Source organism: Vanessa tameamea, chromosome 23 (genome assembly GCF_037043105.1).
Source record: "Vanessa tameamea isolate UH-Manoa-2023 chromosome 23, ilVanTame1 primary haplotype, whole genome shotgun sequence".
Taxonomy (NCBI): domain Eukaryota; kingdom Metazoa; phylum Arthropoda; class Insecta; order Lepidoptera; family Nymphalidae; genus Vanessa; species Vanessa tameamea.
The window spans coordinates 7,208,658-7,220,904 of NC_087331.1; the positions used below are offsets into that span (position 1 = coordinate 7,208,658).

The 12,247-nt window shown below is 31.4% G+C and overlaps 2 protein-coding genes across 2 annotated transcripts in view; one reads left to right on the forward strand and one right to left on the reverse strand.

Annotated features, from left to right (window-relative positions):
• The window catches only part of LOC135193965 (serine protease inhibitor 77Ba-like), a 404,929-nt gene that overhangs the window by 137,990 nt on the left and 254,692 nt on the right, over nucleotides 1-12,247 (reverse strand). The gene's annotated exons all lie outside the window — the stretch shown is intronic.
• On the forward strand, nucleotides 635-10,076 carry LOC113403697 (juvenile hormone epoxide hydrolase-like). Its single transcript, XM_026644278.2, has 7 exons — nucleotides 635-751; nucleotides 2,413-2,595; nucleotides 4,694-4,942; nucleotides 6,451-6,597; nucleotides 8,362-8,707; nucleotides 9,157-9,388; nucleotides 9,813-10,076. The coding sequence occupies exons 1-7, from the start codon at nucleotides 671-673 to the stop codon at nucleotides 10,018-10,020; spliced, it is 1,446 nt and encodes a 481-aa protein (XP_026500063.2). The 5' UTR covers nucleotides 635-670; the 3' UTR covers nucleotides 10,021-10,076.

Sequence of the window (12,247 nt, forward strand, 5' to 3'; positions counted from 1 at the left end):
ATGTTTTTTACAGGTAAGATTTAAACTACGCCTCCTAGACAATTCTACTATTCTTACTTACTAATTTAAATGTATATTTGACAATTATTGTTTTCGTCCGTAAAGAAATAATAATTATTAATAAAAAATAATTTCATTATTTAATAAATTTAGCCATCACCGGATCGTCCGACAGATGTGAAATATCAAAATCAGTGGTTATTGAAATGATGTATAATTTTCAATAAACAAGGAGTAAAATAAATAAAACAAAAACTTTTATTGATAAAATAAATATATTTTTTTATTATAATAATAGTACATAGCAACAATGCATATAGAATACGTACCAAGCACACTTGTGTAGGGAGTCGAGCTCGGCGGCGGAGATAAACAAGGCAGTATCTATAGGAGAGAGTAACGCCGTTCGCCGTCAAGTCACACGAATCTGTCCCGCAAATCAAAAAGTTAAAATTACATAAACGGGCAAAAATCTAATTTGTTTGGTCCACGTCATTTACAACAGAAGCTTATTATGAAATCAGGATTATCCCACAGATAAGATAAAATATAGATAATTTCCTAAATATTTTACGTTCGATAAGATAAATATTATTTTTGATTGTAGTTTAATTATGCTAGCAATAAAATATAGTCAATAGTCGTGAAATTTTTGTTTAATTAATAAAAAATGGCGCCAAAGAAGAAAACGAACAAAAAGCCGATTGAAATAAAACAAACGCTACGTAATGAAAGGAAAACAAATTTCAATGTACGTAAGTTTTCTTTTTAATTTATTTTTATTGCATCTTTACAAATTAAATAAGCTCGAATTATTTAAAACAATTTGATTAAAATATAAGTACATATAATTCTCTATTTTATGTTAATCTCGATATATGAAGTCACTTTATTCGATATTGGATTTTGATAAAATAACTCGTAACTCTAGTGGTTAGCTTGTAATTCTGTGATATTCGGTTTAAGTTACAAACCCTTACTAGCAAGCAAATAAACTCTATGGGCCTGCACGTGAACTCTACGGTTATATCGGGTTACTCTCGCAACGAAATGTGAAATGGGGAATAAATCAAAATATTATTTGTTACCGCTGTCTGTCCCTATGTATGCGTAGATCTTTAAAATTACACAACGGATTTTAATGCAGTTTTTAATAGATTGATTCAAAAGGAAGGTTTATGTGTATAATACGTGCACAATATAGTAGAGAAACACTGATAATTTAAGAAATTTCTAAAGTTATGTCGTAAATAAACACATTTTTTGCGCATACATTGCAAACGCTGGCTGAACCCTCAAAAGATTGTACGACAGTAGTGTACACCTTAAAAAGGTCTTCAAAAAAGTCTGCGATGGTATATATCTATCTCTAATCGATAACCCAGAATAACCATTTTTTATCTTTTACATTTTACGAGAAATAATGGCTTATTTTCGAAGCGATTTTAAGCAATACAGCATTAATACTTTTCCAATTAAGTACCTTAAATACATCGTGCATTTAATATAGATCAATATAGCTGTTTACAGCATGTAATTTAAATGAATAGTTTCGAAGATATTACAGATTAAAAACGCAACGACTGAAAAACTGAACGTTGTAAGACATTCTGTAGTATATTTAGTATCAGCATTGCACCCGTGCAAAGCCAGGGCGGGTCGCTAGTATTTACTATAATTCACTGACGAGCGGATGTATCCGAAATCGATCATAAACAATTTTATCGATAAGATCGATTAATACGTATTGGTTTTGACAAACGGTTTTGATAAATTATTCTGAAAATTAAATTAAATTTATTTATTTATTGAGAGTTTAGTGTGATGAAATAGATTTAAACTTGTTGTTAATGGTCTTTGAACATCACTGATACATTTAAGGGGTATTGTTGAACTCTTCAACACTTAACCCACATTAGTGTGACTTCTGGTTTGATCTTTATGTAATAGCAATTTAAAATGTTTTTTTTTCAATGAACTCTCAATAAATAAACATAACATAATCAGCCTGTACATTTCCCACTTCTGGGCTAAGACCTCCTCTCTTTTTGAGGAGAAGGTTTGGAGCATATTCTACAACGCTGCTCCAATGCGGGTTGGTGGATACACTTGTGGCAGAATTTCGTTGAAATTAGACACATGCAGTTTCCTCACGATGATTTCCTTCACCGCCGAACACGAGATGAATTATAAACACAAATTAAGCACATGAAAATTCAGTGGTGTTTGCCTGGGTTTGAACCCGTAATCATCGGTTAAGATGCACGCGTTCTAACCAATAGATCATCTCGGCTCTGAATCATATTGATAATAAAGTCTAATAATAATTAATTGTCCCATAAAATATTATAATTTAATTATCATTCCTATTAAGTGTATAAATTATTTTAGCGTTATTTTTTCGATTTACAGATTTGCAAAGTGATAACGATAGGGGGGGCAGTTGTTATAGCGATGTTGTTCTACAAATTTTATAGTTCATTTTTGGCAACACCCGATCTACCAGAATTTGACTTGAATGTCTGGTGGGGACGAAATACTAGTGAAAGACATGATACATCTATACGGCCTTACCGGATTTTATTCAGCGATTCTGTAAGTATTTTCCGTGGTTCTATAAAGTTTGTTTTATTTATGACGAATGTTATTATAAAAGACGAACACTCAATATAAAATTTCTGAATGCAAACGTTTAATTTATATATTATATTATGTTCTAAACTTAACTTACCATTATAGTTGTTATTAAATCACTATAACTTTGCTAAAATTTGTTTATAGAATTAAATATTTGTTAAATAGTTATTACTAGCTGTGCCCGCGACTTCGTTGTCATTTGAATATAACAAAACAGTTATTGTTGTAGCCTAAGTTACTCCTTATTACATCAGCTTTCTGCCAGTGAATTCCCATCAAAATCTGTCCAGCGGTTCCAGTGAAAGTGGTTCCAGAAAATTCAGTGCGGCTTGCCTGGGTTTGAACCCGCAATCATTTATTAAGATGCACGCGTTCTAACCACTGGGCCATCTCGGCTCTTTGGCCATCTCGGCTCTTAGCGGTGATACGATAAATGATTAATATTTATTGCACTTCAATGCCTATTGCCATCAGGTAGTCCAATTACCAGTTCACCTACGTATGACATAAAAAAAAAAACAAAAAACTAAGGTCCTCGGTTCAATAAGTAACAACAACATATTAAGAGGAATATTTGAGTAGGACAATATTTGCAAACTAATAAACAAGCGCGTAGAACAATATTTGTAAATTATAATAAAGTTAAATTAACGACGGAGAATTAATAATTATTCGGTATCCGAATTCCTTTAGACGTAAACAATACGTAATTAAAGTTAATATAATAAGTTAAAATTGTATAATTTAAATGTAAAATAATTTACGTATTTGTTAATCACGTTTAAAAATAAACAAAGCGTAACCACAAAACGCAAACGTAACTTAATCAAAGTTAAGAATTGAGACAGGGCAATTTCTAAATATTATCAAACCTCGTTAGTCTTTGCGACGAATTAACGTAAACTTATAATTGGGTTTACTTTGTGCTGTTTACGGCGCTAGAGGTCTACAACATTTTACGATCTCTCCGAAATATTTATTGTAATAATAAAAGTCTTATCTCTTTATAGTATAAAACAAAGTTGCGTCCCGTCGTCTGTAAGATTCGTTTTTTTTTTAAAGGAATAGTTTGGCGGACGAGAATATGGCCATCTGACATAGACGCTGTAAGAAATATTTACCATTCCTTATATTGCCAATGCGCCACCGACGTTGAGAAGCAAGATGTGATGTCCCTTGTGCATGTAGTTACACCGGCTCACTAACCCTTCAACCCGGAACACAACATTACTGAGTACTGTTGTTTGCGGTAGAATATCTTTTAAACTACTTAATGCGATAAACAGATCCAAGAGCAAAGGTTTATATGTAAACTACATGCATATCGTAGTAGGATAAAATAATTCCAAGTTTCCTATTCGGAAAAAAGCAAGATTTTTTATTTTATGTTCGTTCTTCAATCTTAAAGTTTTATATAACCTTATTGTAACAGCGCGAAGCCGGGATAGGCAGCTAGTATAAGATAAAATACATTTATTTACATTAAGGCCTTGAGTTTTTGACAAATTATGACCGCGTGGAATGGTGGCGAGATTGCTTGCAGCATTTCCCCGTTGAATCGCAATTCCGTCTCTGGTTGAAAAATGTACCAGGCCATCTGTCATCAGTGGAGTGGTGTACCGTATAATAATTTTAATCAAACTTATTTTCAGTCTTATATTGCTTTCTGTTACTTTACTAATAATATATGTTTATCTAACTGATTAACTACAAAAGGGCATAAATCCGATCAAGATTTACTGAATTTGAATGTTCGGAATTTGTGTTTATAAATCAGTGTTTGGTAGTGTCGATTATCGTGACTTGTATCATTTTATTTTCAAAAAGTTAGGCATATTCACAAGTGGACCTCGTGATTGTAAGTGGTCACTACTGATATCGGTACTATATGAAATATCAAGTATTAAACTATAATCTTATACGGAAAATGCCTCAACAACCTTGCGACCTGACTCAATACTAAGTATTTCCGTTTGGCTGTGGAATATTTGATGTGAGTAAGTAATGGTTAACGAAACCGTGCATGTGTGAGTAAATATTTCAATGTGTGTTTCAGATGCAAGAAAATTTGAGAAGAAAAATGGAAGCGTACCGTAGAGCAACACGAGTTAAGAGCTTAGAAGATTCTTCGAAATACGGTATAAATTATGACGTACTTGGACAGATATTCGCTCATTGGCAGTTTAAGTACAAGTATGGGTCGCGTGTCAAATACTTGAACCAGTATAACCACTACATAACGAACGTCCAAGGTTTGGATATACATTTCATGCGTATAAAACCAAAAAATACGGAAAATCTCAAGGTGAGAAACACATATGGTCTTAATACAAATTCTTAATCTTTATTTAACATCATTTAAATAAAAAGTTTTCACTGGTTCAAAATATTGATTCTAACATAAATAACTCTCAAGAATATCAGTTAATTTTATTAATTTAATATATTCATTATTAACTATATTTTTTTTTTATTAAAGAGAATACATTTGCGTTAGCGATGGTTTCGAACACACAGAATCTTTAAACTTTTTAACTTAACTGACTAACTGAAAATTCAGTATTGTGAGTAAGTTATCCGAACTTCATCTTTTGTAGAAAGTAGCTTGAGGCGCTGCGCCGAATGTTCGCGTAATTTCAATACGTGTATCCATTAAGAGATATAATCGTTATATAGCAACTTTCTGATATTTAGCGATAATGTTCTGAAATTAGTTTCGAGTATATTCTTATACAATGACTGCGTTTGAACAATATTTTCACTCAAAGTTATAGAAGATATGTTAATGCTCAAAATAAGGCCGATAACAATTTTTTTTTTATTTGTTAAACAAGTTTTTTTTTTAAATATTATTATCAGAATAAGGCCGGTGACACAAGCGAATATGTAACATTAATTTATTTTAAAAAAAGAATTTCTTTGTAATGTTTTTTTTTAATTTTTTTATTATTTCATTTCTCTAATTATTTACAAGTACTCAATGTATTATTTTTGAACTATGTAATACATACATATTGTATTTCTGAATTTATATTCAATATATCTTATTATTCAAATCAGGTAGAATGTAAATTTTTAAATGCAATCTTGTGTTCATAACTGGACGCCAGTTTTCATTAGATCAATCTTAATTTATTAAATTCCTGGCGATCGATCAGACTGACTTTACAGTCAGACAGTGCCTTAAAACCGTACGCGGTAGATTTATAAATCAATTTTTGATTTATTTTTGTATAAGAAGCTAGGACATGATAATACCACAGGCGTTATATACTCATGAACAACATATAGTATAAGATTCTTAATGTGTAAGTTTTTACGGATTCAAAATAATCTATAAATACTCAACCAGAATAAACTTCGACAAAGGATTCCTCCCCTCTTAAAGATAAGTTTCCGATCTTAGTGTAATAATACTCTAAGCTGTTTTTAAATGTAAATTTCGCACGGCGTTTTCTTTGTCATTTAGGGTAAAATAAATTATCAACACTTATTACCTCAAAACTCAGTGGTGGTTAGTCGGAATTGAAACCACTGCCGTCGGTTAATATTTAAATCTATCCTATTTTGGTGTAAATATTATAAATATGAATTAATTAAAAATGATAGCTTATGGTTTTAAAATTTTGCCAATGTGCAGCATGTTACCGCTACTTAATATCTCAAATTAAATATTAAGCTCGTTTTACACGTAGATACATTATCAATAATTATCTGTAAAATATAAAATATTCACTAATTATGAAAATTAACGTTTAAAATTGTACCAAGATTCATAAAATCAAAATTACTAATAGTCATTTATTTGTTTAGGTTGTACCTTTACTGCTCATTCATGGATGGCCCAGTTCTGTGAGGGATTTCTATGGCATCATACCTTTACTTACATCAGCTAAGCAGGAATACAATTTTGTGTTTGAGGTGATCGCCCCAAGTTTACCAGGATTTGCTTTCTCTCAAGTAAGTTAAAGCCATAGAAATACACGACACTTTACAATTAAACTGTGTTCTTATTTGTACGTGTGGGTATACGTATGTAAGTGTGTGTGGGTTGTGTATATAACAATAACATCAATTTGAGCAGAAGTGTCAATTGACTTATACCTTGCAATATATTTTATCATCTTTAGTAAATTTGTATAGTAAAACAAATGAATAATCTTGTAAGAGTTAAAGTAAATACAGGTACATTTATCACTTGACGTATTTTTGAAATTTAAAAATAGAATACATGTTCATTTAAAATCCTATTCAAAGTTCTTAAGATTTTTAGACTAACAATTAAAATAATCTTGAACTTTCTTAGTCGCTGTATGAATGGAAACAAATTGCCAGACGGATAAAAACTACCTTTTGTTCTTATTTACATGTTCTGCTGTATGTCTGATGAAAACAAACAATGTATAAATTCTAAAACTACAAATGACTACTTTCTTCCAAGGAATACGAAATGATCAATATTTGAATCATAAACAAGTAAATAGTTCCTAGTTAAATTTCCTATTGCTGGGTGAAATCCTCTCATCTCGAGTAAAGGCAGGAACTTTTCCTCCATTGCTCCAATGCGTGTGAAGGATACGTTGCTGGTGGAATTATAAACAAAGATACGTGAATATTCAGAGGTTCTTGCAGGGTTTGAACTTTAGTTGTGCAATATCAATATCAAATTGTACCATATATTCTTTTTTCGTAAATTGAGACAGCATCATCCTTTGTTTCACTCATATAATGAATCATGTGAGGAATTTAGAGTATAGGATGTAACAGTATTAAATTGATCAGTAGCCAATTTGAATAATAATTCAAGCTCTAATATGAGGGAATTATTAGATAACGTCGGTATATACCGACGAAATCATGCATAATTGTAGGTTATTCTATATTTGCATGCACAGATATATTTCCGTAGCTTTATATAATCGACTGCATTCAAATCCGACGTATCTAAATTTCTACGTAATTTTGCGATAAATTGCCGAAAATTCAATTAATTTCAAAGCACTGTTCGCGATTTAATTTGAATAGAAACAAATTACGAAATAAAATTATATATTAAACATACATATGTACGTACATTGTACATTAGTTAGTGGTAGGGCTTTGTGCTAGCTCGTCTGGGTAGGTACCATCTACTCATCAGATATTCTACTGTCAAACAACAGAACTAAGAGTATTGTTGTTTTCTATCCATCAGGTGACTTATTTGCTCGTCCGCGGAGCTAAATCTATATATGTATAAATGCAAAATACCACACACTGATTAATCGCGAAACAATAGCACCTAAAAACTTGAAATTTGGTAGATAGGTTCCTTACAAGGTGTAGACATCCGCAAACTTCCAACACGTGTTGGAAGTTTTTGTTTGATATGCGATAAAGCCGCAGATTCAACTAGTCATATCATAAAATTTATATTTTGGTCTGAATTTATAATATAATAATAATAATAATTTATTGGTGCAAAAGTAAATATTACAAAAGAAGCTTATATATATGAGTTTACAAAATAGGTATGACTATTATTAAACATAACTATTAGATAAGTACTCTATTAACAAGTCGTTTGGCACTTTAAAAAGAGTAAAACTGATTATCCTTTATGGGTTATTGCCGCGATAATAGATAGATAAGATAGACTTTGATCTGAGCTGGGTAAATTAAATGGTGGTAATACGTAAAATTGAAGATTTTTGCAAAATACTAAAATTATTTGATACATTACAGGCACCAGCTAGACCTGGATTAACAACATACCAAATGGCCATTGTATTAAGAAACCTAATGGCAAGGATTGGTCATAAGCAGTTCTACGTACATGGAGGCGATATTGGTCATGCTATTGGCTCACATATGGCCACACTATTTCCAAATCAAGTACTTGGTTTTCATTCAAGTACTCCAGTCAATCCGTCAAAGTTGGCGCATTTAACTCTGATGTTGGGAGAAATTTGTCCAAAATGTGTAGCAAACGATTTAGTTGATAAAATATATCCTTACACGGATAAACTACAGTTTTATTTAGAGGAATCAGGGTATTTACATTTGCAGAGCACTAAGCCGGATACTGTGGGTAAATATTTAGTTTCGTTTAAGTGCTATCGAAATTTCTCGAACATTTTCCTAATATAATTCCGAATATCTATCTTTTAGTTTTTGCGAAATATGCTTTCTTGAATCACTTTGTAATTTAAAATTTTACATTTATTAATATTTTTGATTCATAATTTTTTAATATTTCTAATTCGATAAATATAAATTTTAAACTTATGTGATACGTATATTACAATGTATTGTGATATATTCAAATACAAACGCTCACTTTGAGACAAATTACATCTATTTGTTTTTCCCGATGGAACCCAAGAAAATTGGCATAGCATTCTATTTGCTAACGTGACAAAAACACTTATTAGATATCACAGAGATGATATACGATTTGTTTACTATACTAAAAATACTTGGAATAGTCAGAAATTAAAATAATTATTGTATTAAGTTGCTCCCGTTTTCCGATTTCAGGTATAGCTCTCCAAGATTCTCCATTAGGGCTAGCCTCGTATATAATTGAAAAGTATTTGCTTTTCACTGACCCAGCAAATAAGTACACACACGATGGTGGTCTTGGTGCATTCAATGTAACCGATTTGATGGATAACGTGCTCGTGTATTGGAGTACTGGAAGTATCACCACATCGCTCAGATTGTATAAGGAAAGTATTCTCAACTATGAAATGGAAGAAACTCTTTCGAGGTAAGTGACTCATATTGTTATGTAATTTGAATTGTATGTAAATCTTTTCATTTTTCATTATTCTGCTGGAAACGTCGCTCAGAGCACCGAAATTTTTTGGTCAAGCAGATTTTCTAAATTTATCGAATATGTTCTTTAAAATAAATAAATCAAATCGTACATTTTGAAATCATATAAAAAAATATGCCAACCATGCCAACCTAATAGAGGTTAAATTTTAATAGAAGTAATGTTTTACTTCAACGATAAAAATTATTATTTTAACATATTATAGACAGTTATTAGTTACACTTTTGTAAGTATATTCGATAATATGCGTAAACACGGGATTTATACACAGTATTTCTCTATCGTATTGACGTCGTACAGAGACGGTTTTGTGTGACTCAGAAAAAAAAAATTTAACATACAAACATTTTTTCAGAATCCCAACATCTGTTCCCACTTGGGGTCTCCGAACTAAATACGACTTGATTCAGCAACCCGACTTTATCTTGCGTTGGAAATACCCCAATTTAGTCCGTACTACCAATTTAGATGTAGGAGGTCACTTTGCTGCCTTCGAGAAGCCCATTGAAGTTTCTAGTGATATTTTTGAGGCTGTTAAAGTTTTTTCGTCTATGAAAAAGTGATGAGTTGAATACGATTTTTTATGAAATATAAAAATGTTTGAAAATGTTTATTTTTTCGATCACTTTTCATAATAAGGTACGTGATCAAGTGATTCCTTCTTTCCGAAATGTCAAGCATTGTTCGATAAATAATTTAATTGAATTTTTTTTTCTTTTCTGTACCCCTGACAACTTCTATGCATAAATTTATCACAAGGTTGAAGAGTTAAAATATAACACACAGACGAATAAAAAAACTAACTTTCCCATTCAAAAATCCATAATATACTTTATTCAAGCAAGCAATAACACTAATCTATTCAGAATTTTAGATCAAACATGAAGATTTTCAAAATAAATGTCTATTAAATAATTATTTAGTGTTAATATATGTTATATGACAATCAAATAATATTGATCTCTTAAATTTTTGTAATCTACTAGCTGACACATCTTAGCTATGAATATTTATAGTATCTTTTGGTTCAAGTCACCTATAAATATTTGGATCGCAGTCTTTATAAAAAATCCTTGTTAACTGCTAATATGGCGAAAAGCTCTCAAGATTTAAAAAAAAAAATACAAATTATTGCACATTTCTCTTGATTTTTATTTTCGTACCTTTTACGAAGTAATAGAAAACTTTAAAATAAAGGAATACAGGGATCCATTTTTATATACATATACATCGATGTTATTGTATCAAATAATATACCCACTTCAGAATGTGTCCTCTTTTTTAGAACTGTTGAGCATATTATTCTAGTACTCTAATCTGTGCGGATTAGTAAATTTAAATGTGACAGAATATCGTTCAAACTTCGATATCGATTTATAAATATTGTAGAGTGAATAAATGCCCTGGGCCATTTACAAGATGTTACTAGGCTAAGAGGAAACTATTAGCTACAAACCATCTCCACAAGAGACAGAATTCATTCCACCACGCTACTCTAATTCGGGTTGGTGAGTACACATATGGCACAAAAAACAAGAGATGAATTATAAACACAAACTAAGCACATGAAACATGGAGCTTGCCTGGAGTTGAACATGCAATCATCAATTAAGATGCACGCGTTCTAAGCACTGGGTCACCTCGGCTCTTTAATACACAAAATCTAAGTGAACTTCGAATGTGAACTTGCAAGCAATCGAAATAAATACGTGGAAAATATAATATCCGCAGTTCACTGGACATTAATATTCATACAAAAACCGAAACACAGAAATTTGAAAATATTACTTGTCTACCAATATCCGACAGAATGCTGTTTGCAAACATCGATACTGGATAGGCTTTAATTAAATTGAGCATAGTGATATCACATACATGGTATCTTGAATCTTATATGATCGTTCATCACCAATCAAGACGTCGTATTTGTTTACAATGTAACAAAAAACACTACGTGAGTGATGATCAGAAAATTGTTTGAATTGTCAATTGGAATAAAGATCCGAAAATTTATTTCAGGTGAGCCTCCTGCTCGTTTACTACCTATAACATTAAAAAAAAAAATGTCCATCCACATCCATACAGCAGCAGCAGCATGGACAGTGATATTAAGACTTATCCTAAAATATTGGTATTAGTGAAACAAACCAGTAAAACAAACGTTACACAGTTGTTTTATCTTTTATCTACATTTATTTAAATTTATGATAAATAGTCCGTTATTAATATTATACTATGTATTACAAATACAATGAACAATAGCTATTAATATGTCCGCAGAGTCACAATAACGGATTAGATATCAAACTTTTATAAAATATACAAATTCATACTAAGTGATTACACGCAAAAAGAACATGACACGCGTTCCCAAAATTGGTGGCGCATTGGGTATGTTAGGAATGGTTAAAATTTCTCACGGCGCTAATATAGTGTAGTAGTAGGTGGCCCAATGGGTAACCCACCTATTCTATATTAAAAAAAAAAATTAAGCACAAAGTAATAGGAGACATCAGAATATAATTTGGAAGCACAGATTAAGCTGAACCAAAAGAAACGAAAGAATGGAAATGAAAAAAATAACGCGTAGGCAGACAGGATCGGCGCAACGAAATCGAGTTAGTGAAGCGATTGGAACCCTCTCAGGATTCTTTTTGTCCCATTTATCCTATATTTAGAAGGTCTGAGCCCTTTCATTGGTTCATCGTTTATGAATTAGAATCGTAATAACTGTCTTTTTGGGGTGCGTGTTTATTAATAGATTTTATATACCATCCATTGTTAGGTCAA